We start from the raw sequence: 27136 nt of genomic DNA, 5'->3' as shown, positions 1-27136 counted from the left end.
AAAAAAAAAGTCCAACTGAAAAACGTAGCCATTGGGATACAGGAGGGCCAGCATTTTTAGTTGACTGGTCTCTCAGACATCAAAGGAGATAAATGGGGCATCCTAGGGGGCACTGCAGTGGACTTCAAAAACATGCTCCCAGGTACACATCTCACCTTTGCTCCCTTGTCTACTGAGCCCCCCCAAAACCCACCACCCACAACTGTACACCAGTACAATAGCCCTTATAGGTGAAGGGGGCACTTATATATGGGTACAGTGGGTTCTGGTGAGTTTTGGAGGGCTCACAGATTCCCCCACAAATGTGATAGGTAGAGGGAGACAGGGAACAGAGTCCCCCACTCCATTGTGCATTGACCGCTACACTACTCCAGGGACCTGCATGATGCTCTAATAGACCTGGCTCTAACGCAGTGGCGTAGGAAGGGGGGGCGGTCCGCCCCGGGTGCACGCCGCTGGGGGGATGTCGGCTCCGCTGGTTCCCTGCTCCCTCTGTCCCAGAACAGGTTACTTCCTGTTCCAGGGCAGAGAGAGCAGGGAACCAGCGGAGCCGACGCAGCTCCCAGCGATGTGCAGTTGGAACGGATCGGCCCTCCCGCCCGCTCCCCGCTTTCCTATGCTAGTAAGAATGCGCTCGGGGGGGGGGGGGGGTGCGCAGCGGCGACTCGCCCCGGATGTCAGCCGCCCTCGCTACAGCACTGCTTTAACGTCTGAGGCTGTTATAGAGGATGCCAAATCATATTTGTATTCACATTTGTGGGGGGTGAGAGGGGGTCAGTGACCCCTGGGGAGTATTGGGGGGGGGGTCACCCCTGACTCCCTCCAGTGGTCATCTGATCATTTAGGGCACCCTTTTGTGCCTTATTCATTATAAAAACAGGTCTACCTCAAAACGTCTTAGTGTTAGTCCTGGACACTTTTGTTTTGTTTCATTATGGCTGAAAAACATCCAAGTGTTAGGAATGCCCAGATCCTACCCTTAACATGCCCCCTTGTGATTTGAGTACACTTCTGATGGACTTCATGGAAAAATGTCTAAAAATTGGTTTTGAAAATGCCAAGTTGGACATTTTTGTGAGAAAAATGTCCAAATGCAGATTTATGCCACTCTTTGGATGTTTTTCTCTTTTGAAAATGACCTCCAATGTATAATATAGTATTCATATTTGTTCATAGACATCATGTAACTGTATGGATCCTTTCTTGTGCCAACTAATTTTTAATAGGTAGCCATACTTTGTCAATTAGTAGAGATGTTTTAAATTTGATGGCAAGAGTTGTTTCAAACGTGGATTTGCAGTACTGAGTGCCACCAGAAGTAGGAATTGAGTTTAGTGTTATCTTTCCATTTGGAGAGCAATTACAGTTAAGGTATCATATAATTTAGAAGTATATATGTCTAAAGGGTTTTTGAAAGCTAAGGATCCAAATATAATTTTGCTGGTAGAAAGATCTTCTGAAGAGTTTAATATATCAGATATTATTTGCCTAGCTTTATTCCAAAACTGGAAGGTGCTTTTGCATTCAATAAGCCTGTATATGAAGGTAACTTTTTTAGTTTTGCAGGACCAACATTGATTGTTGTCAAGGAAACCAGCAGCTTTCATTTTTTGTGGAGTCCAGAGGGTTCTGTGATGTAAAAATTAAAGAGATTGAATATAATTTGCAGATGGTTTGCTTATTTTAGTCTAGAATATTGTCCATTGATTTGTTTGTTGATACTGGAGGTGTTGACGCGCTGGGCATTCACTTTATAGACTCTCTAAATTTTCTGCCAAGATTAGCAAGCTTCCGCAAGCCATGGGCTTTGAAGGCAGCAAAGGGTACTTTCCTCACTTTTTTAACAGCATGGAAAACCAAAACTATATGTGGGGGAAATGTGAGAGGAAAAGTACTATGGCATTGAGAGCATGATGCCTGATGAGAAAGAGGCTTTCACACACTTGTATGGTGAGAGCAAGCATAAGACGTTTGATTTCCAAAAAGAACTAGCCTTCTATTGTAAGCAGGATATTTATATTTTACAAAAAGCATGTATCCTGTACATTCAGGATATTATGAAAATGACGGAGAGGGCTGCAGAGGTAGACTTAGAAGAAATACCAGGGGTTGGGGTGACAACCCTAAAGAATTATATAGACCCATTCCAATACATCACACATACTTCCATGTATATGGTCATGTTCAGGTTCATGTGTTTAAAACAAAAAACCATAGCTCTGCTTGCGGTCAATGATTATCATTATCAGACCAAAAGATATTCAACCACCAGTATCCATTGACTGATGTACACCGAGGACAAAGAACACATACAAATCATGTACACTCTAAAGGGGGAATGTGGGTGGGTGGCTACTTTCTCGATGGATATTCCATCATTAATGGCGAGTGAATTGCCTTTGAAGTTAATGGATGCTTTTACCATGGCTGTACAACCTGCTATGATTCTAAAAAACAGAACCCTTTGACAAGCACCACCGTCGGGTTTCTCAACTACAAAACACAGTGCAAGGCAGATTACCTAAAAGAGAAAGGGTTTAAGGTCATCGATATTTGGGAACATGTGTAGGACAGTTTGGTTAAAATGGTTAAAGAAAAAAATTATAAGAAAAAGAAAATAAAACTGTCTGTTTACTTTCCTGTGAGAAAAAAAGGTTCATTTCAGCATGTGCAACTAAATTCCACAGATAAGAGGTGTAGCTATGCAAAAGGGGCAGGGCTTAGGCTGGGTCAATACGTCATATCTGAAAATATCACCCAAGGGGATGGGGAGTGGATGTGGCTTGGGCGTGTCCTAGCTTCTGATTGGCTGAAAACCTGGAAGTGGGCATGTCATTTGTTAAAATCAATTAATTTTGACAAATGCAGGTGAGATACACTACTGATCCAGCATTTACTTGCCTCCTCCCCCTTCCCTTCCACCCCTATGGTCTAGCAATTCCATGTCCCTTCTGCCCTCTCCCTTCCCCTCTACCCCTATGGTCCAGCAACTCCCTGTCCCCTTACTCCACCCTTACCCCTTATAATCCAGCAACTCCCTGTCCCCTCACAGTAGGGTATTGCATCTTCTCCCATGACTCTAATTTTCTGTCTGATCGCTAATATGAGACTCTGTCAAACATTGTCTAAACAGCTATACATTATAGCCATAAGCTTATCTTTTTCCACATTTCATTTCATTTATTACCATTTATATACTGCCCTTGTCCAGAGCAGTGTACAGCTCAAACACACATGATAAAATATTACAAAACACAACAAATACAATACAAATTCAGTAACATAAATAAATTGATGGCCATACTATGTCCATCAGCTGTATAAAGCACTATTTAACCTGTCCCAATAAATGCTGCTTAAGCACTCTCTTAAACAATCCTGAGTTCTTCTGTGTCCTGAGAGTTGTAGGCAATTTGTTCCACTCAGTCAGTCCTGCAACAGAAAAGATACATATCCTCTAGATGAAACAGTCGAAAATCCGGAATTTTTAACAAACAAGTGTTGTCTGATTGAAGCACCTACTTTGGACAATATAGATGAAGACAATCTAACAAATACTGAGATGAATCATGATGCATCCCGTAATGAACCATCATCAGCAATTTAAATTTAATTCTATTTTGCATAGATAACCAATTCAGTTCCTGATAATAGGGTAGATGATCATACTTTGACAGACAATATAACAAACATACAGCTGAATTCCTCACCACCTGCAATGCCTGTGTACACACAGTAGGCAGTCACACATAACAGACACTATAATAGTCCAAACAAGTCAAAACCAGGCTCTGGAGCACCCTACAAAAATCACTCTGAGAAATTAGTGGTTGTAATTTTGTTTTCATGATTTTTCTTGCTTAATCCATGATTGTCCTGCCACATTAATTTATGTCTAACCAGATGGTCAGTAATTTTGCTCTTCATAACAGCTTTTACCATTTTTCCCAACACTGACATCAGGCATATCCGTCTGTAATTTTCTGGATCAGCCCCGGAGCCCTTTTTATAAGTGGATGTTAGCACTGGCCACATTTTAGACCTGTTAATGTAGCTGATTTGAATGAGACATGAGTGATTGCTAGTAATAAGTTTTCAATTTCATTTCTGAGTCTTTTAGAACTGTAGTATATATGCCACCTACAGTTGGTGATTTTTTACTCTTTAGTTTGTCTATTTATTCTAAAATATCTTCCACATTCACAATGATTTCTTTTTCTATTTCAGTTTGGATTTCTATACTGCTCTTTTCCAAGGATCCTGGGGAAGTTAGCATCATTAATCAAATTACATCAAGCCCAACCCTTGAGTTCACTTTTAAAGCCTTTGTCAATCATAACCCTAGCTTATTGAAAGATGTTCCCTGGGGCTGTTAAGAGGTGATCAGCTTTGAGTAGAGCCAACTCCCCTCCTCAGATGAATGTCTTCATTGCAAAAATGGTCTGGCCCAATGACTTCTTTTCCTTCAGATCCTCTGAAGCATCAGCCTCAAAGAATATTTTATATAGTTATCTCCCCAATACTCTCCTCAGTAAAAAAATGAAGCATAAAATTTATTTCATTCTTATGCCATGACCTTATCTTCTCTAAACACCCCTTTTACCCATTTTATTCCTATGGGCCCTGCTGCAGATAACTCAAGCTAAGCTTTAGTAAAAGACCCCTAAAGCAGGCACAGAAGATGCAGCTGTAGATTGTGAAGCACTTCTACATCGGAGCCCTGTCTGAGTCCATAGTCTACCAAATTTATGGGTGCCTTCACTGCAGCTTAGGTTTCTTCTTCTTGCATGGAACCTGCCACTGCCAGTTGCCAAAAGAGAATCAAAGGTTCACAGAAAACAGGAGACAGAAGGAAGGACTTTGTGGAATGTATTTTTGGTCTGATCAAGAAGCCTGAAGTGACTAAGGTGAGGGAGTGAGGAAATGGGGAGAAAGAAGTGGATGTTTGGGGTACATGAGGGATTGAGAGAAGAGATGGGATAGAAGGAGGGTAGTGTGGAGTTTTGTGGGGTTGGGAGGTATCATATGGGCCTGCCAAGCCCTGCTAGTATTGCTCAGACCTGTATGTCTGGTGCTCACCTGTGTTAACTGTGGGCCACCAAAGCAACTAATTTTTCTGGAGAATGGCAATAATGTTATGGAGTTGTTGATAAGGCAGCAAAAGAGGGTAAATGTTGAGTAGTGGATGGAGAGTGAGAGCTATCGGGCACGACTAATTTCCACAGAAGACGGGTTTATGGCCCTTGCGGAAACAGGAAATGAAGGCGGGACCAGAGCTGAGAGAGAGAAGGGCCGAGCCTGCACGCCTTTTACCGCTGCTGCTGTCGGCCACCGTAAACCGGACTTCGTAAGTGAAGATGACTTTTAAAATTTGGAGGTAGAGGGCCTGGAACTGGAAGGGAGGGAGGGAGGAAGGGAGGGACGATGACACCCTCATGCGTGTCACGTCACGTTCCGAGGTGGGAGGATCCTGGAACTGGGAGGGAGGGGGGAACCTGAAACTTGGAGAGAAGGAGGGAGAGAGAGAGGGGGAACATGAAACTCGGAGGGAGGGAGGGAGGGGGGAGCCTGAAACTCGGTCCCCTGGAACTCGGAGGGAGGGAGGGGACAACCCTGGAACTTGGAGGGAGGGAGGGAGGGAAGGGACGACCCTGGAACTCGAAGGGACAACCCTGGAACTCGAAGGGATGACTCTGGAACTCGGGGGGAGGGAGGGGATGACGACCCTGGAACTCGGAGAGAGGGAGGGAGGGGGAGGACGACCCTGGAGCTCGGAGGGAGGGGGGAGGACGACCCTGGAGCTCGGAGGGAGGGAGGGGGAGGATGACTCTGGAACTCGGAGGGAGGGAGGGGACGACCCTGGATCTCGGAGGCAGGAAGGGGACGACCCTGGAACTCGGAGGGAGGATGACCCTGGAACTCGGAGGGACAACCCTGGAACTCAGAGGGAGGGAGGGGGATGACCCTGGAACTCGGAGGGAGGGAGGGGAAGACGACTCTGGAACTCGGAGGGAGGGAGGGAGGGGGAAGACAACCCTGGAACTCGGAGGGAGGGGACGACCCTGGATCTCGGAGGCAGGGAGGGGACGACCCTGGAACTCGGAGGGAGGATGACCCTGGAACTCGGAGGGACAGAGGGGGGGACGACCCTGGAACTCGGAGGGACAACCCTGGAACTCAGAGGGAGGGAGGGGGGATGACCCTGGAACTCAGAGGGAGGGAGGGAGGGAGGGGGAGGACGACCCTGGAACTCAGAGGGAGGGAGGGGGGACACTGGAACTGGGAGGAAGGGAGGGAGGGAGGGGGGCCCATGGCACACACTCTCATTCTCACACACACACTCTCTATCTCACAGACACACTTACACCCAGTCTCACTCTCTCTCTCTGTCACACACACACACTCACACATTCACTCTCTCTCTCTCTCACACAAAGTCACTTTCACACACACTCTCTCAAACATACACACTCCGAGGTGTATCATTTCATTGGTTTCAGAAATGGGCCTTTTTTCCTAGTAATAAATAAAACTCCCTAATCTCTTCTATGCCTTGTTTGTCTGTCTTGAATAGATTGTAAGCTCTGTCAAGTACATACTCTCTTATTTGCTTGTGTACAGTGTTGTGTTTTTCTAATAGCACTATAAAAATGATAAGTAGTAGTAGCAGTAGTAATTTCTTTTAAAAAATGTACTAAAGATTTTCATTTCCTCAGCTGGCACTGACCCCTGCCAAGTCTCTCTCTGCTCTTCAATGTATAATTACCAGCATTGATAAGGGGTCAAAAGAGGGGAAACGTTTGAGTTGTGGATGAAAGAGAAGGGGCACTTCTGCTGCTGAGAATGAAAGGGATAGTAGTGAGGGAGTTACACAGAGGGGTGTGTATCAACTGGAGAAAAAAAATCTTTCTAGTATTAGAATTTATTTCTCCAATTGTTATCAATAGAAATCAAACAAAATAAAACATGGAAAAGAAAATAAGATGATACCTTTTTTATTGGACATAACTTAATACATTAAGTTTAAGTTTATTGGACATAACTTAATACTTAATCAAGAAATGTATTAAGTTATGTCCAATAAAAAAGGTATCATCTTATTTTCTTTTCCATGTTTTATTTTGTTTGATTTCTATTGATAACCTTAAGAGTGGACTAACACGGCTACCACATTTCTCCAATTAGAACTTTCCCCTATCTATTGACATTCTTTTCGCCTTTCCGCCTTCCCTGATTGTGTTCAAACTGTTTTTTATGTCAAGAATTTCTGCCTGAAAATACTAATGGGGAAGATACCGCATTCTACAATTTGTGCTCTCTTATTTATTGAATTCATTTTTTAGTGAAATACACTGAAGAGCCTATGCAAATTTATTTATCTGAACATAGCCAATGAAATAAAGAAGCAAAACATTCCGAGTACAGGGTATTTAACCAAGAGTGAACAAATGATTGCTTCGTCATGCAGTACATTTCTCAGTAGTCTGTGTCTATAGTTAGGGAATACAGGGGTCCTTTTACAAAGCTGCAGTAAAACGTGGCCTGCGGTAGTATAGGCACTTTTAGGCATGCGCTAGGCCATTTTTTACTGTGACTGGGAAAAAGGCTATTTTTTAATGGGCCGGGAAATGGACCTGTGCTAATTTTAAAACTAGCGCGCACCTATTTATGGCCTGAGCCCTTAGCCACCCACTGACCCAGCGGTATGGGCTCATGCGCTACCCACATGGTAACCATGCAGCGCACGCCAACATGGGCGTGCTGCCAGTTACTACTGGGAACGCCCCCATGGTAGAAAATAAAAATTATTTTCTAATGCGGGATTTGGCGCATGCCAAAATCGTAATTAGCACCGAGCACATGCGCTGTCCCAGTAGTAGTGCCGATTGGGTGCACACTACCCGTGCGTTAGCTCTCCTGCACCTATGTAAAAGGGACCCACAGTGTTTTCTGACATTTTGAGACTTGTCACCAAGAAAAATATAATATTGTGCAAGGGAAAGCTACAATCTAACAAAACTGCAAGACTTAAAAGTGGAATATCTATGCAGCAACAGATTTTTAATCAGAAATCTGAGAAGCATCAGTAATCTGTTCACGCTAGTTTTTATATTGCTAGACTGATTGCAGACAATAGGAGAGCCTTTACAGACAACAAATTTGTTAAATGATTTATAGTCTGCAGTTGCTGAAGATGTGTACCTTTAGAAGAACAATATCTTTTGTTCTGTAAGTCTTTTGTCAAATATTTTTGAACTTTTCTTCATTATAGAATTACTTTTTTTCCCTATCACTGCTCAAACTGTCTTTATCTTTATCAAGAGATCCTTTTACTAAGCTGCATTGTTAGCATGTGCTTACCACAGGACACGCTCAGGCATCCTGTGGTAAGTTGTCAACCGGCTCACACTTACCTGCATGCTAAAATAATTTTAAACTTTTTTCTTGGAAGGGACATGTCAATCCATTCTCTCAACCCTCCAACCCCTGCCTCCTTTTCTTCTGTTTCTGAAATCACTGAAGAGGAAACTGCACATCTTCTTTCGTCCTCGAAACTAACTACTTGTTCCTCTGATCCTATTCTCACCCATCTACTTAACACTATCTCTCCTACTGTCATCCCTTTTATCTGTCATATCCTCAATCTTTCACTTTCCACTGCGAATGTTCCTGATGGCTTCAAACATGCCGTAGTCACATCACTTCTTAAAAAACCTTCATTGGACCCTACCTGTCCTTCCAACTATCGCCCCATCTCCTTCCTCCCTTTCCTATCCAAGATACTTGAACGAGCTGTTCACCACCGTTGCCTTGACTTTCTTTCATCTCACGCTATTCTTGATCCACTTCAATCTGGTTTTCGCCCCCTTCATTCAACTGAAACAGCACTTGCTAAAGTCTCCAATGATCTGTTCCTGGCCAGATCCAAAGGTCTCTATTCTATCCTCATCCTTCTCGATCTATCTGCTGCTTTTGACACTGTTGATCACAGCCTACTCCTTGATACACTGTCCTCACTTGGATTTCAGGGCTCTGTTCTTTCCTGTTTTTCTTCCTATCTCTCCCAACGTACCTTTAGTGTATACTCTAGTGGATCCTCCTCTACTTCTATCCCACTGTCAGTTGGTGTACCTCAGGGATCTGTCCTGGGACCTCTTTTTTTCTCCATCTATACTTCTTCCCTTGGTACTCTGATCTCATCCCATGGTTTTCAGTATCATCTTTAAGCAGATGACTCCCAGATCTACCTCTCTACACCAGAAATTTCAGCCGAAATCCAGGCCAGTGTATCAGCCTGCCTGTCTGACATTGATGCCTGGATGTCTCAGCGCCATCTGAAACTAAACATGACCACGACTGAGTTTCTTATCTTTCCCCCTAAACCAACCTCTCCTCCTCCCCCATTCTCTATTTCTGTGGATAACACACTCATCCTTCCTGTCTCATCAGCTCGTAACCTTGGGGTCATCTTCGACACCTCCCTCTCCTTCTCTGCACATATTCAGCAGACTGCTAAAACCTGTCATTTCTTTCTCTTTAATATCACCAAAATTTGCCCTTTCCTTTCTGAGCACACTACCAGAACTCTCATCCACACTCTTATCACCTCTCGCTTGGACTATTGCAGCCTGCTTCTCATGGGTCTCCTACTTGGCCATCTCTCTCCTCTTCAATCTGTTCAAAATTCTGCTGCACGACTAATATTCCGCCAGTGTCATTATGCTCATATTAGCCCTCTCCTCAAGTCACTTCACTGGCTTCCTATCCGTTTCCGCATACAGTTCAAACTCCTCTTATTGACCTATAAGTGCATTTACTCTTCAGCTCCTCAGTACCTCTCCATTCTCATCTCTCCCTATATTCCTCCCCGGGAACTCCGTTCACTGGGTAAATCTCTCTTATCTGCACCCTTCTCCTCCACCACTAACTCCAGACTCAGTTTCTTTTATTTTGCTGCACCATATGCCTGGAATAGACTTCCTGAGCCAGTATGTCAAGCGCCATCTCTGGCCGTCTTCAAATCTAAGCTAAAAGCCCTCCTTTTTGATGCTGCTTTTAACTCCTAACCCTTATTCACTTGTTCAGAACCCTTATTTTATCATCATGACTTTAATATTCCCTTATCTCTTGTTTGTCCTGTTTGTCTGTCCTAATTAGATTGTAAGCTCTGTCGAGCAGGTATTCTCTCTTCGTGTTTGAGTGTACAGCGCTGCGTACGTCTAGTAGCTCTATAGAAATGATAAATAGTAGTAGTAGTAGGGGTGGAGAATGAACATTTCTGTTCTAATCTGTTAGCGCATCCACATTGCTGCGCACTAAGGGCTCCTTTTACTAATCGGCGGTAAGCCCAACATGGGTTACCGCTCGCTATAATGGAAGTACCACCAGGCTACCACAGCAGCCCGGCAAGGCTTCCCACCCCTACTGTGCCATCATTTCCGACGCTACAAAAATGTATTTATTTTTGTAGCGCTGGACTGTACCTGGCGGTAATCGGGCAGTGCCACATGCTGCCTGGTTACCACCAGGTTAGCTTGGGAGCCCACCTCAGTGGGTGACAGTAAGGGCTCCCCCCCTGAAATGGCCATGCGGCAACTGCTTTACTTGCCGCCCGGCCATTTCCTGCAAGAAAGCGAGACCTTCCCTTTTACCAGCTGCGGTATGCAGCTTGGTAAAAGGGGCCCATACTGATTAGTGCATGAGTACTGTGGAAACCCTTACCACTTACAAAATAAGTGTCGGTAACTGATACCATGATCATTTTTAAATGGCTCTGTGCTAATGGCAACACTAGTTCATGGCCATTAATGAAACAAATTGAAAATCAGCCATTTTCTGGCTACATGCTAAAGCCAACTTTTACTGCAGCTTGGTAAAAGGACCTCCAAGTTAATGTACATATAGCTATCTTCTTGAAAAAAAGAACATGTGAATGTGCACTCACTAATTCACACACCCAGTTAGTGCTTGGGTACAGATGTGCACCTTCTTGTTCTACAGTTAATTTTCCCTGAAAAACAGTGTCTTCAGATTTGAAAGTGCAAAACAATGAGGCCCTTTTACTAAGCTGCAGTAAAAAGTGGCCTTGGTGTACCCTTTCGCATGTCATTCCCGCACACGCTAAGGCCATATTTTCCTTATGGGAAAATGGCCAATTTTCCTATTTTCAGCATCAATGGCCACATGTTTATTTTCTCATTAGCGTGTGAGCACTTTCCTACACTTAGGGCTCTGTTTACTAAAGTGTGCTGTAGGTGCGCAAACCTTTTAGTGCGTGGTAACGATAGAGACACCCATAGTGAGTGTCTGTATCAGTAGCGTGCACTGAAATGTTTGCGTGCCTACAGCGCAGCTTAGTAAATAGGGCTCGTATTTTGTAGTCGGTAAGGGATTACTCGCAAACCATGTGCTTATCAGATAGCTTGTGACAATGTAGCTGCGCTGATTAGTGCAGAACACACCTACTCTCTTCCCCAACCCACCCCCAGTGCTAAAAAAATAGAGTTGTTTTTTATTGTGTGAGAAGCATGCACACATACAAAAATTACCATGGGACATCTGAGCATGCCCTGTGGTAAGCACTTTTGTGATCCAATAAGCACAAGTTAGTGCTTAGTGCAGCTTAGAAAAAGGACCCCTATGTGATTTTTTTCCCAGACTAGATCCTCCACTCGCCTACTTTCCTATTGGTAAAAATATGTGCCCTTTTGATCTCCACATTACTTTTACCCATATGTGAGAGGCTGGCAATTTTCAGACAGATCTACAAATGCTTTATTTTTATTGAATCTAAATACACTTGTGACTACTTTTCAAAAGCTGTACTCCTTTCATCATGCCAGTTATGAAGGAACTCATTTTGAAGTGATCTAATGGAGGAAGCATAGCTCCAGATAGCTAGTCAGATGTATTAAGTTATTTCATTATGAAGGATCACCTACCACTTGTTTATTGACCCTTACCTTTAATTATTTCAGTGAACTAATATAGCAACTACACTACTTTAGTCAAGCTACAGTAAAATGCAATTTATAAACTGCTTTCTATGCTAAATGTTTGCTATATGGTTTCCTATTTTTTGTTCTGGCTTTATATTTGCACAAATAATTTAATTGTGGGCTTTACCCTTTAAGAAATCAGCTTACTGGAGAGAACTACAATAAGATGCTCTCATGTCAGGCTAGATTCTATATATGGAGCCAAAAAAATCGGTGCCAACCCTCCCCGCTCCCCCCCCCCCCAAAAAACACTCAGTACTATTCTATAAACCGTGCTTAAGTTAGGCACGGTTTATAGAATAGCGTTTATGTCCAGGAATCACGCTTAACTTTAGGTGTGGCCATTTACACCAACTGTATCCCCCTTATTCTATAACTATGTATGTAAATTCAAGGAACATCCCCATTCTTCCCATGACCCTCCCATTTCTGTGCCCCCTTTTCAGACTTATGCGTAAAATTTAGGTGTGGATATGGCACCTATATTTACATGCGCAACTGCTAATTAAATCCAATTAATGCTAAGAATTGATTGTTAGGATGCTAATTATCAGTGCTAATTGGCTTGTTTTCAATTGTTGCATGCGCAAATTGGGTGCGTGCCCAAATTCACACACACAATCAAAGCACCATATATAGAATCCGGGGAATCGCGTTTTATACTATAGCTATTCAAATTGGCTAGAATGTGAATTTGTTTTTATAGAGTTTTGTCTTTTTCTCTTTATATAAAATTTGTTTTGGGCTCAGGCCATGGAAAGTGTTACTGTGGAAACTGTTACTGTGAGGCTGGTTGGCATGGAGATAAATGTGAATTCCAGTGTGACATCACCCCATGGGAAAGCAAGAGAAGATGCACATCTCCAGATGGCAAAATCTGCAGCAATAGAGGTGTGTTATTAATGTACACTACTGCACATCTGTATGTTTTCGTATTAGATGAGAACGGGATCCGTGATTGTGTGTCCCTACTGACCTTCCTAAACACAACATTGGTGGTTACCCTTGTTCCTACTGATCTTGCTTGCATATATGCTTCATTTGATTTTGTCAATCTGGTATGAAATTGTGGAGCCTTTTTACTAAGGGGCTGACGCATGACCAATGCACATCAGTTTGGAACTACCGCCTGGCTACTGTGTGCCCCAGGCGGTAATTCTATTTTTTATGCACATCCGATAATGCGCAGTGGAAAATATTTTTTATTTTCTACTGCGTGGCGTTAACCAGACGGTCATCGGCAGTGTACGCACGCTGACGATTACCACCCGGTTGACTATGAGGCATATTTTCAAAGCACTTAGCCTTCCAAAGTTCCATAGGTTTCTATGGAACTTTGGAAGGCTAAGTGCTTTGAAAATATGCCTCTCTGAGACCTTACCGCTAAGTCAGTGGGTGGCGGTAAGGTCTCAGTACCAAAATGGACGCATGCCAATTTTTATTTTGCCACATGTCCATTTTTGGCCCCCCAAAAAACCCTTTTTTTGCAGGCGTGCTGAAAAATGGACCTGTGTGCGTCCAATACATGCGCCTACAACAGTGCAGGCCATTTTTTGGTGCACCTTAGTAAAAGGACCCCAGTGTGAAGATGAAGTACCACACTAATCAGCCATGTAGGGGGTCTTTTACTAAGGTGTGCTAGTGTTTTTAGCTCGTGCTAAAAATCAGCTGGCGCTAAACATTGAGATGCCCATTATATTCCTATGGACATCTTGGCATTTAGCGCCTGCTGATTTTTAGCATGAGCTAAAAACGCTAGCACACCTTAGTAAAAGACCCCTCTAGTTTGAGTTAACTGAATAAATAGTTAAAAGAAGGCATATTAATTTGTGGCTGCTTTCCAGAACTATTACTGCACAGTTAAAAGTGCAAAATCTTGTATGTTCTCTCTTAAGCACATTTTAACTGACAAAACCTGCTTCAGCATGACATTTAATTATTCCAAAAACATTTAGATGCATGTTGGATGTCAAAATAAATGTTTTACTCATAATGTAACAGTAATAGTTTTCTCATGAAAAATTTAGAAAATGCACACACTTCAGTTGAGTTTTTATCTATCTGCATGAGAAAGTTACAAGTGAGAAACTATTTATTTCAGATTATAAACTAATAACTAAAGAGGCATTGTTCCAAGTAGATAATTTTCTTAATATTGACTGTGTGAACAATTCTGTTTCATTTACAAGGGATGTACACAGCAAAGATTTTGGCTTTGCTTTCTTTTTCTTTTGTTTCTGCATTTTAGTGTGCACTAAATAGCTTTAGCATACACTAAAATCATTTAGTGCAAACCCAGAAACAAATGTGAAACTTTCCAAAACAAAACAATAAACACTGTTGTGAATTCCCTGCTGTTTTTAATGACAATAAATCCCTACATTTCACATCTACATATTATCAGCTTAGTTTTTTTCATCCTGCACATAATATATGCTGTACCTTTGATGCATACTGAAGCTCAAACTATTTAATGACAAGGTGTTTGGGCAGTATCTCAGTACCGGTATTAATACCCTTTCCCATGCACAAATTAGGCTTGGGATAGGTAAAGAGCAGGTGATCTGAAAGGAAGGAGTGGGAAGCTGGGGATGTGGTTGTGTGACAGAGGAGTGGGATTTTATAGCAGATATTGATGTTTTTAATAGTCTGCTTGTGGGCACAGCTTACTGGCCATCTGCCTCTGGGAATCCATGAAAGATTGGGAGGTACTAGGAATAGATATAATAGAAGCGAGTCAGTCTTAATCCCTCCTCCTGCTCTCCCCAGTAATTGGAGCCCACTCTTTCCAACGTTGATTTATAGCATTACTTATCGCACAGTTAAGGTTGCCATTTATTTAAATTGTCACCAGTGTTGGTGCTGGGTAATCCAATCCTAAGCCAATTGATATTTTATCATGACAAATCTATGTTGGACTAAGGGGCAGTGACATTTCTTCAGATGCCCAACTGGAAGAGCTGAGGTGCTGGGTGAAGCCTGGTACCCTTCTTAAGGAACATTACTGGTTACCAGTAATTTCTCGGGTTCAGTTTAAAGTTCTTCTGCTTGCTTTCAAGGCCTTTCGCATTGGGCTTCCACCGTATCTTGCTTCTCTCAATATTACATATTCTCCGGCTCGTGCTTTGCGCTCTCTCAATGACCATTGTTTAGTTTTGCCTGGTCCTCGGTTGGCAAAACTAGGAAGAGTGCCTTCTATTTTCTTGCCCCAGTTCTATGGAATAGTCTCCCTACTGATATTCAGGCTGAAATATCCTTTCCCAGGTTTAAAACAGCTATCAAGACAGGTGTTTTGGCAGGCCTTCGGTGATTAGTCAGGTACCCACTGTATCCCTTCATCATTTTCTGTTGGCCTTCCCTTTTCTTTATCTACCCCCTACCTTATATGTTGACCTTTCTCACCCTCCCCTAAAACCAGTGTTACTGGCTAGTAGTTGACGGTTGTGCCTGTGCTTTTCTATCCCCACACCATAGTTCTTTTCCAACTTTTTCTCTTAGTCCAGTGGTTCCCAAAAGTGGTCCTGGAGGCACCCTAGCCAGTCAGGTTTTCAGGATATCCACAATGAATATTCATGAGAGAGATTTGCATGCACTGCCTTCACTGCATTCAGTCTCTCTCATGAATATTCATTGTGGATATCCTGAAAACCTGACTGGCTCAGGTGCCTCCAGGAAATGAAAAAAGTGGGAGGACGACCAAGGATTCCAAAGACTGAAAGGAGGTATAATAATAAAGATGTTTATTGAGATATAAAGACTCGACACTTGACTTAATTAGGTGCACAGTAACTTATGTTATGAGGTATAGGACTAAACTCAATAAATGGCACTGAAAAATTAGTGCTGAGAAAAATAGCACTTAGCGCTATTCTATAAATGGCACTCAAAGTTAGGCACTGTTTATAGAATAGTGGTTAACACCAGGAACCGCAACTGTTTGTAGGCACAACTATTTACATCAATGAAACCCTGGTGTAAATCTCCCCACCTAAATTAGGTGCTGATCTCCTGTATTGTATAACACTGTGTATATATTGTGAGAACACCCTGATCTGCCCCCTTTTTGGATTCACACGACTGCATAAATTTTAATTAATGCCAATTAGCATCGATAATTGATAGGGCCCTATTATCGGTGCTAATTGGCTCATTCAACTGAATTGTGCCCAAATGTATGCGTCCAATTTATAGTGACAATTATAGAATTTGGATGATAATGTGCAAAATTGGAGCAATAATGCTTCATTAACAAACAGGAATAATAATAATGATGTACAAAGAAGTTGAAAGAAATTTGTAGATATGATAAAGTATATGAACCCTTCCCTAAGTAAAATAATATAAAACACACAAAGTACTGGAAAATTAATAAGAACAGACAGTCAACAATAGTGAAAAATAATAAATAGATTAATTCATATATGTCTTTAATAAAAGTCAATAAACAACACATAAAACAAACAATTTCAGTGGGTTGCCAAGAGTCAAATCTCACTGCTAATCACAGATTAATAACCTGTTAACAGTCCAAAGTGACTGTTAAACCATCTGAAAGACACCAGACATGTTCCAGCATAATGCCTGCGTCTGGATCCCCAATAACTGTAAATCACAAACGTCATAAATCTGGGCAGCATGTATATATCTATTGAGTCAAAAAGGAACTCTAGGAATAAAAAAGAAAAAAAGGGTAGGGGAGGAGGAAAAGGGAAAGGAAGGGAGAAAGAAAGAGGGAAAAGGGTATAAGGTGTAAGGGGTTAAATCACTGCCAACTACCTAAGTGGTGATATTCAGCAGCACTTAACTGGACAGTGCTGCTGAATATCACCACAGATTACCCCTGCATTTCCCCATTCCAGTCAGTGCTGGGGTGGTCCATGGGTGGGGCTTGGTCAGAGCCGAGACCACTAACCAAGACTGTCCTAACTTTAGCTGTAAAGCTACCTGGTGCCAGTCTGAATATTGGGTGGTGTCCAGTTAGCTTCCAGGTTGCAGTATTAGTTTTCCTGCTGCCCCCTTCCTTCCCCTTGACCCCGATTCCCCCTCCCTCTCACATCTAACTAAGGACTGAGCGAGGCACCTCTCCTCTCACCCCCATTTCTGTAGCCTCCCCGGGCCTTCATTTAAATACCTAGTGGTCCCTCTCCCTCCTGTCTGTTATGCCAGCTAGTGTAAAATGGCTGCCACATCCTCTAGCGGAAGCCACACAGTATTAACTAGAGGTCACGGCAGCCATTTTACACTAGGTGCCACAACAGGCAAGTGGGTATCATTCCTTCCCAAATGACTCCAGTTGATCACCAGATATTTAAAGGTAGGCTCGGAATCTTAAGGGGTGGAGGATGAGCGGAGGGTGGGGGCTTCAGTCAGCTTTTATCTACATGCAGAGTGAGAGGGAGGGGGGATTCAAAGGAGCAGAGGGCATCTTATGTGGGTCCCAGCTGAGTTTTGTGTTTCCTCCACCTTACATTAAAAAACGGAGGGGAAAATAAAAATGTAGCTGTGTCATAATGTCCTGGGGATGGGAAATGAAATTATAGTAGATTGAAAGAACGCAGAGAACACCGATTTTGTTTGTAAAGTACATTTTTTTTTTAGAGTTGGCATGTTTATCTTCCAGGCCAACTTATTGTACAAAGTAACTAGACCTATTTTTAAACTGCTCTGAAAAAACAGCATAAATATGTTTTGACCAAACATTAAGCACGTATTGTTTCACTGTATCATATTATTGCTATTACTGTTATTTAATTTGTCTATTTCCAAGTTTGCCTTCTTATTGTGTAGTGAGTTGACATTTGAAAATGCAATTATGGTCATACTATCACTATACAATTATAAATTGTTTATGTCCAGATACACTTGCTGCACACTGAAAAAGATAGTACATACTATACATTGTTGTTTTCTGCACCTTTTCTTTCTCAGGAACATGTGTGTGTGGGGAATGCACCTGCCATGATATAGATCCAACTGGTGACTGGGGAGACATCCATGGTAATACATGTGAATGTGATGAAAGAAATTGTAAGGCAGTATATGACAGATTTGCTGATGAATTCTGTTCAGGTAATTGATTTTTTTCCATTAAAAAAACACTAAAAAAAACTCCACCTGTATTATCTTGTGGGCCTATTTAATACGTTGCATTATCACAATAATACACTTTTACAGATGGAGATGGGGGTCTTTCAGGAAGACTTAAAACATGTCAGTACTGGAACGGAAGGCTGCCATACTCCTTTTTCATGGGTGGAAATGGAAGGAAAATTACCATGTGACTTACTGAACTGTGGAGCTCACATAATACAGTTTTGTGAATCTTACAGTAATTTTCCCATGGTAAAATGGAGCGGCAATGTGCTTTTTCACCTGTTTGCTAATTGCATTACTGTATTCATTACATACTAATACGATGTTAAAAGACTGAAAAACAGACATATCAAGGTTACTATTTAGCAAAATATCCTCGAAATAATTTGAAACATGAACATTTCAAATTATTCATATATTCAGCAGGACTACGGGGCTAATTTTAAAGTCATTTCCATACATTTGTGGTCACATAAACTTGTAAATGATGGTATTCATAATTTGAGTTTGTGCTGTTGAAAACAGGATACTGAGCTCGATGGATCTTTGTTCTGACCCAGTATGGCAAATATATCTGTACTCTACATAAATGCAGCTGAATATCAGTGCTTGTATGTGTAGTTTATACATAGAGTTAGGCATCCAGAACATGCCCCTTTTTCTCAACAGTTAATGCCAGATGTATGATTGTTTTTAAATATTGGGGCCATGTTCTTCAGGTTTTTCATATGAATCACATAGCATGATATGTATAGCTATTTTATTTATTTATTAGGATTTTTGTTTAACCAGGGGGCAATTCTATAAGTGGGTACTTCCATTTAAATGCTTCAATATTGCACAGCCTGTTCTATAACAGTATGTGGCTGCCAAGATTCCATTATAGAATACTAGTGCAACCTGGTATCAGCATGCCTAATATTTAGGTGCATGAAGACTGGAGGCACCAAATGCAGCAAGGGTGGGCATTAACTTATTGCAATCTCTATGTTGTGTGTGTAAATGGCACTCCTGTTCATGCCCCTCTCATGCTTTACCCAGGTGAATGCCCCCCCTAAAATTTCCGCGCTATGCCATTTATGCACATCCTTACAGAAAAGGGTTTAGGTGTTTTGCTGCCACGTACACATGTGGCACATAAATGTGAGTGCCCTGTTATAGAATTACCCTTCACGTGTATTTGTATTACTGATGGTAGTAATACGTGAGTTGGTGTGAACCAGGACTTCCCCCCTTGCTTAAACAAAGCAGTGTTCCCACCATGATTTACCAAAATAGAGGGCTTCATAGCCCCCAACTCACTTTGGCAGCAAAGGAGGACTCCCCTTGATCTACTTTCACCATTAGGTTTTTCTTCCTGGTCTACCAAATCCAATGTTGGTCATTATTGATGGGAGTAAGATGGAGTCACCTCCTTGCCTTACTGGTGCCAAAGTCCAAAATGGTACTGGCTAACCATATGTTGTATTTTACTTTGTATTTACCTTTGGTGTGTGGGAAATAAAAAACAGGACTTGTTATTTGGTTGCTTGAATGGGTACGGGGAATTGGAAGCTTCTAGTAGAGTACACAAGAAGATGGGAGAAACATCATAATACAAAAGAATATCTTAATTTCCTCTCACCCTTTTTATAGCAAAGCCAAATTAGTTGGACAGGTAAATGGTACTGTGAAGGACTTCGGTTATTAAATTGACAGTTGAGGCAAAAAAAAAAGGCCAACCGTGCCTTCACAGGTGTTTTGTAAGATTTTATGCCAATGTTATGATTAGAGCTGTATCGAATAGCATATTTTACTATTCAGCCAAATACGAATACAAATAATGAGCATTGGCCTTTAACATAAATAGTAAAAGAAGCAATGTAAAATCAGAGATCAAGTGTTTATTTCAGTAGGATTTAACACAGTAGAACCCGGATTATTCGTATTCGAATTTAAATCATTATTCAGCCAAATAGAAATAATGTATTCAGATCACTATTTGGGGCCAGATTGAATAAAATATGAATATTCAGTACAGCCTTAATTATAATACTCACATATAGGAAGCAAAGAAGATCTTTTTTTTTTTTTACTTGTTACTCAGGCTTCTAATATGCCTATGTGAGGGATTGGATTCACCCTTTGCAAATAATAAAATGTTTGCGTACTTATTATGTGGACGTAGAGGGGCATAATCGAATGGGGCGCCCAAGTTTTTATGAGGGCATCCTCGCAGGATGGCCCCGTAAAGGGGCGGGGGAACCCATATTATCGAAACAAGATGGGCATCCATCTTTCATTTCGATAATACGGTCAGTGACGAACATGGAGAGAGGTTCCATAAAGACATTTCTACAATGGAGAACAGATATCAAGGCCGCTGACTACTGCTGGGTTTTGCAATGGGAAAATATGACCGGTCACAAACGCAAAAGTAGATGCCTGAAGCACTTTTAACAGTACTGGGCCTTGCTGACGTAAAACTTTTAAACTGGAATACGAGATTTTTTTGAAATTTTGTTATTCCATTATATTTTAATATACTGTTTACTACGAAAACTTTGATGTAGATCAGGTAATTGTTGGAGTAAAACTCGTTCTGTAAAAAATGATTCAATGCTTTCCAAGTGCTTATTTCATTTGGGCAAACTTATGCATGCCAAAATTTCCTGACATGTTACAACAATTCTGACTTCGGATTTGGAATACGCACACTGAATTTAGTATAGGACAAATGGATTTTGCCCAGTAGCACACGAAAAATATTTTTTTGTTGTGCTGCGTTATGCCCCTCTTAGTAACCTGGTCTAAGAAATCATAGACATCCAGAGGCTGGGTTTAAACCTTCCATAATCCAAGGAATTGTGAAAAAGTGAAGGATGTAAAAGCTCCTGCATGTAATAACCAGGTGAAACTCTGCTGCTAACCTTGTCCAGCCTTGTTGAATGGCTTCTTGCACCTCCCTGAAAGAGTTTATTCTCTCTAAACTAATAAAATGAAATGTGTCTAAATAAACTACCCCATTAAACTTGTCCAATTTATAGTACCACCTTTTCACACACTGTACATAGCTAACTGGTTCAGATTTCACAAAGACATTTTCAGAGGTGTCTAATATGCAATTATTTGTCCTACCCTCTGAAAAACAGTTGCTATCAGAATAATTATCAGACACAAGGCTTTCACACTCTTTCTCTGCTGTGCCGGTAAGTGTGAGTTTTCTCTCTCAGAAGACTTTGCTGTATGTTCTTTTCCTTTTGGTCTAAAATAAATATTCCAGGAGACTTTCAGACAGGAATGTGGTGTTAATATCTATATTGTACTCCATGCCTATTCCTGTTCAATTCTGGTCGCCGCATCTCAAATAAGATATAATGGAATTAGAAAAGGTGCAGAGAAGGGCGACGAAAATGATAAAGGGGATAGGACGACTTCCCTATGAGGAAAGGCTAAAGCGGCTAGGGCTCTTCAGCTTGGAGAAAAGGCAGCTGAGGGGAGATATGATAGAGGTCAAAAAAATAATGAGTGGAGTTGAACGGGTAGATGTGAAGCGTCTGTTCACTTTTTCCCAGATAATGCTAGAACTGTGTGTCATCGAAGAGTCAACCAGTAATTGGTCATCTCCCATTGTGCTGGTACCAAAGCCGGATGGGAGAATTCCGTTTTTATTGATTTTCAGAAGGTGAATGCTGTCTCTAAATTAGAAGCCTACCCCATGTCAAGGATGAATGAACTCATTGAATGGGTAGGAGGAGCTGAATTCATTTAAACCTTGGACCTGACCAAGGGACATTGGCAGGTACCTCTCACCACAGCTGCCAAGGAGAAGACAGCCTTTTCAACACCCCAGCATTTGTTCTAGTTTATGGTGCTAGTGTTTGGCCTTCTTGGAGCTCCAGCTACCTTCCAGCACTTTGTGGATCACTTACTTAAACTATGCAGCTGCTTACTTAGATGACATTTGTCATCTACAGTAAGGATTGGAGGACCCATCTCATCTAAGCTGAAGCAGCACTGGATAGTCTATAGACTGCTGGGCTAAAAGCAAATCCCAAAAAATGCTTCTTGGGTGGGTAAGAAGTCCAGTATCTGGGGCACTCAGTCGGGTGAGACCCCAGACCCCTAAGGTAGAGGTCATCACCCAGGTGCCAGTACCCCAGACAATGAAGCAAGTATGAGGGCTCATTGGTTATTATCATCAGTTTATTCCAGGGTTTGCTGAGAAAGCAGAACCACCATGTCTATTGAGGAGGAAAACTCCAGAGAAGAGCTGGATGGTGCTTTTCAAACTCTGAAGAGAGATATATGTTCAGAACCAGCATTACTACTACTACTACTTGACATTTCTAAAGCGCTATTAGGGTTACGCAGCGCTGTACAATTTAACATAGAAGGACAGCCCCTGCTCAAAGGAGCTTACAATCTAAAGGACAAATGTACAGTCAGTCAAATAGGGGCAGTCTAGATTTCCTGAAAGGTATATAGGTTAGGTGTCAAAAGCAACATTGAAGAGGTGGGCTTTGAGCAAAGATTTGAAGATGGGTAGGGAGGGGGCTTGGCGTAAGGGCTCAGGAAGTTTATTCCAAGCATAGGGTGAGGCGAAGCAGAATGAGCGGAGCCTGGAGTTGGCGGTGGTGGAGAAGGGTACTGAGAGGAGGGATTTGTCCTGTGAGCGGAGGTTACGGGCGGGAACGTAAGGGGAAATGAGGGTAGAGAGGTAATGAGGGGCTGCAGACTGAGTGCATTTGTAGGTAAGAAGGAGAAGCTTGAACTGTATGCGGTATCTGATCGGAAGCCAGTGAAGAGACCTGAGAAGAGGGGTGATATGAGTATATCGGTTCAGGTGGAATATAAGATGTGCAGCAGAGTTCTGAACAGATTGAAGGGGGGATAGATGGCTAAGTGGGAGGCCAGTAAGGAGTAGGTTGCAGTAGTCAAGGCGAGAGGTAATGAGAGTGTGGACGAGAGTACGGATGGTGTGCTCAGAGAGGAAAGGGCAAATTTTGCTGATGTTAAAGAGAAAGACGCGACAGGTCTTGGCTATCTGCTGGATATGCGCAGAGAAGGAGAGGGAGGAGTCGAAGATGACTCCGAGGTTGTGGGCAGATGAAACGGGGAGGATGAGGGTGCCATCAACTGAGATAGAGAGTGGAGGAAGAGGAGAAGTGGGTTTTGGTGGAAAGACGATAAGCTCGGTCTTGGACATGTTCAGTTTCAGGTGGCGGACTTCAAACTACCCTTCATTGTACAGACCGATACCTCAAAAGTTGAACTCAGGGCTGTTCTGGCCCAGAAAGTAGATGGGGAAGACCACCTGGTGGCATACATTGGCTGGAAGCTGTTCCTGAGAGAGAAATATTATGCAGTAATTGAGAAGGAGACTCTAGTTGTCAAGTGAGTCCTGGAAACCTTCCAGTATTATCTATTGGGGTGTTACTTCCTGTTGGTAGCTGACCACCCTTCAATGGATGGCTCGACATAAAAGATTCCAGTGCACATGCTATGAGACATCGGGTAGGCCTAGAGCATGCTAGTGCAGACTTTTTGTCCCAGGAGGTGGACCCTGATATGACAGGTGCTCAACTTGTTATGGTTGAGCTGAGGGGGAGGGTATGTGAGGGGGTTTATAGAACTCTGCCCCTCACCCTTAAGAACAGTCCCTTAGACAGCCTGAGCCACCTTAAGAGCACTGGTCCTGCTTGGGAGGAAGTATGCCAAGAGGGGTGGAGCCTAAACCAAGAAGTATATAAGACAGGGCCTGACTGAGGTTAACACTGTTAACGGTGATATGTAAGCCACATTGAGCCTGCAAAAAGGTGGGAAAATGGGGGATACAAATGTAACAAATAATAATAATAATAAGCAGGCCCAGAAAGAAGGAATCGAAGCCCTAGTATACGCCACTGCCACCTATAGTTAAGAATTGTGACCTTGCAAATGGAAAGAGAGGTAGAGGCTTAGCACTAATTTATCAAACCCAATTCACCACCGAAATCACTGCCGAATCCATAAGACCCCAACTAGAAATTGCTTCATTCAGAATTCATAACAAATCCTTGATCGATCACCTGAACTGTGTCCTATTTTACAGACCGCCCGGTAACTGGAATGAAAGCCAGCCTATCTTCATGGACTTCATCTCAAATACTTGTGTAAACAACTCCAATACACTAATAATAGGTGACATAAACCTCCACCTAGAAGACCCCAACTCCACCAACGCAAGTGAATGCATAAACTTCCTACAATCCTGGGAGCTAAAATGGCCTTTCATGCAAGCTACCCACACCAAGGGACACACTCTAGATCTCATATCATACAAACTGTCCACGGATCTTAACCTACTAATAACCGATATCAAATGATTAGAAACACCGTGGACCGACCACTGCAAAATGAACCTATCTCTAGACTGGCGGAAAAAGGGATTAAACCATACACCAGAACATAAAACCTACACTACGAGAGGGCAAATAGACCCACAAGCATTCTGGCAAATGATATACGACAACGAATGGTCAACACGAACGGACTCCATACATTATCTCAATCACTGGGAGGATAGATGCAGAAGCGTACTAAATGAAATAGCACCCTTAAAGACAAGAACATCAAGAAGACAAAACTCGATACCATGGTTCAATGATGAACTAAAAAAACTCAAAACACAAACCAGAAAACTTGAACGAGCATGAAAAAAAATAAAAGATGAACATACACTCAAAGCATGGAAAGATACAAGCAATATGCTAAATAGCTAAACTACACATAGACTGAACAGGAACAAGACAAGGCAAACAGACAAGAAACAAGACTGGGAAGCAATAAAGCTTAAGCTAACCATACACAGACTGAACAAGAACCAGACAAGGAATACAGACAAGAAACTAGACTAGGCAGAAGTGCAACAGAGCACACCAACTCACCCAGAGACCTTTGGCAATGCAAAGGCCCACAGGTGCTTAATAAAGACCATCACCTGCTGAGGCTCAGCTGCAGGAATCCCAAGACAAGTACGGGTGCTGCTTAGGTACAAACAAGGCAAGTCTGGCAGATTGGAAGATCCGGACCGGACCAACTTCTGACACAGGCTTGGGAAACAGCAACAGATAGTCTATAGCAGTCACTGGTACTGGCCACCAGAGGACGAGGTGAGCACAGACCTGGAAAACAGTCACAATCGTGACATAGAGACAGTATGTTTAGTAGTGTCCTTGTAATATGTATTTTTGTTTGTCTGTGTAGATTGGGGGTTTTGTTATGGAGTTTGTGTTGTTGTGGGGATTGGAGGTTTTTATCTTCCTTTCTCTTTTCTTCCTTTTTTTTTTTTACTTCTTCCTTGTCCCTCAACCTTTTTCTTTCTACAGGGTGTGGTGGATCCTATTCTTCTCCCGAGTTCTGGTGCTGAGGTGTCAGTAGCTCTGGAGTTCTGGCTGTGCAGTCATCAGGGAGCAGTGTCCTGCTGTTTGCCGGTTGGTGTGCTTCTGAGGTGTCGGAAGTCTGCTTTCTCTCGGGGAGCTCTTTCCAGCAGTGCGTGTACCTCCTGGGTTATGCGACTCCTCCGCTGGCTGGTGCATCTCTAAGGGGTCACGTTCTGCTCTCTCCGTGGATCCCTAGCAGCAGTGCGCGTTCCTCCAGAGCCGTGTGGCTTTCCTGCTGACCAGCATGGTCCAGGGGGTCATGGTTCTACCTGTCTGGGGGACTTTCGCCTACAGTGCGTGCCTCACCAGAGTCATGTGGCCTCTTGGTGGTCTGCTGTCTCAGCAGTTGTCCTCCATCACTGGTAAGGTTGACCGGGCCAATTCTGGCATCCTCCTGCCTGGTTAGTCCAACCATGCATTTCCCAGAGGACTTGTGCGGTGTACCGATGGTCCGCTGCTTCAATGGAGCCGTTGTGGGCTCTGACGGGCCGCCGCCTCTATAGTCTTCTCTCTTGCTGCTGGTGGGTGGTTAGTTGTCTGGCCCTCGCATTCGTTGTTTAGGCTGGCGCACTCCAGCCATCTTGGGGCTTATCTGTCTCAGCGCGGTCCGAGTGTGGCTTGCGTGAGGCTTAGGTGTACATATAACTTAAGGTGTTTTGGGATAAGTGGTAACTCAATATTTAAATGTGGTATAACATAATACTTGGTATATTGTAATGATGTAAAGCACCTAAATTTGCTTATTGAATAGCACTTGATGTTATGGTGAATCAGTTATTAGAAGATGGTACACTGATAAGATGAACTACAGTGTAAAGAGGAGAGAAAAATAGGGAGGATATGTCATGACATGGCCAATGTGCAAAATGTCCTCATTGTGGGAATCATTTTGATGGGATGAGAAGCATTATATTCAGGTAAGTGACTCAGGGCTTGCTTAAAATTGATCTTGTATCCCTGGAACATGTATAATATTTTAATCTCAGAAAGAGCCAGGAAACTCTTCTGACATGGACAATGGATTCATTTGGCACAAAAATTAGACATGGATTTGTATAAAATATAAAATGTTGTTTCAATAAATAAATAAAAAATTAGATGAATTAGCAAGTAAGGGAACTCTATTGGAGATGTAATGCTTATTCATAGAAACAGTAACGTCATGTAATGGTGTACGGACTAATCAATCATTTATTTACAACAGCAACTTTGGTTCTTGAGAGCTCATCATATTTAGTCATGGTATCTTTACCTATCTTTCATATTCTCCTCTCACATACTATTAAAATTAAAATGTATTAAAATGTTATGTACTGTGTTGACGTAAGTAGTGTACTATGCCATACTTTGTATTGTTATTTGAATATTTTTACTGCTGTAATTATCTGTTGCCTATTTTGATTTATTCTTACTGTATACCACTTTGAGTGAATTCTTTCAAAAAGGTGGTAAATAAATCCTAATAAATAAATAAATACTTCTGTGCTATCCTTTAAAGAGGACTTATGAGGGCTTATAATTTTTCAACACATTTCTCTTTTGGGTACTAAATATTGCTGCAAATTGTCCTGCTAGTAGGCTAAATACTCAGTTATGTGTATAAGGGTTATTGGACCAGATGCCATCATTAATCACTGTTTC

At 42.2% G+C, this 27136-nt stretch overlaps 1 protein-coding gene across 1 annotated transcript in view; it reads left to right on the top strand.

The window, feature by feature from the left end:
• ITGBL1 (integrin subunit beta like 1) overlaps nucleotides 1-27136 on the top strand; it is a 477502-nt gene that overhangs the window by 212350 nt on the left and 238016 nt on the right. The window contains exons 5-6 of the mRNA XM_030201342.1: nucleotides 12750-12890; nucleotides 17928-18068. Coding sequence (XP_030057202.1) covers nucleotides 12750-12890; nucleotides 17928-18068 — 282 coding nt within the window. The remainder of the gene's footprint in view (nucleotides 1-12749; nucleotides 12891-17927; nucleotides 18069-27136) is intronic.

The sequence above is a fragment of the Microcaecilia unicolor genome, chromosome 4, assembly GCF_901765095.1.
Source record: "Microcaecilia unicolor chromosome 4, aMicUni1.1, whole genome shotgun sequence".
Classification (NCBI taxonomy): Eukaryota; Metazoa; Chordata; class Amphibia; order Gymnophiona; family Siphonopidae; genus Microcaecilia; species Microcaecilia unicolor.
Note: the sequence above shows the minus strand (reverse complement) of the source record. Positions and strands in the feature narration are given on the sequence as shown.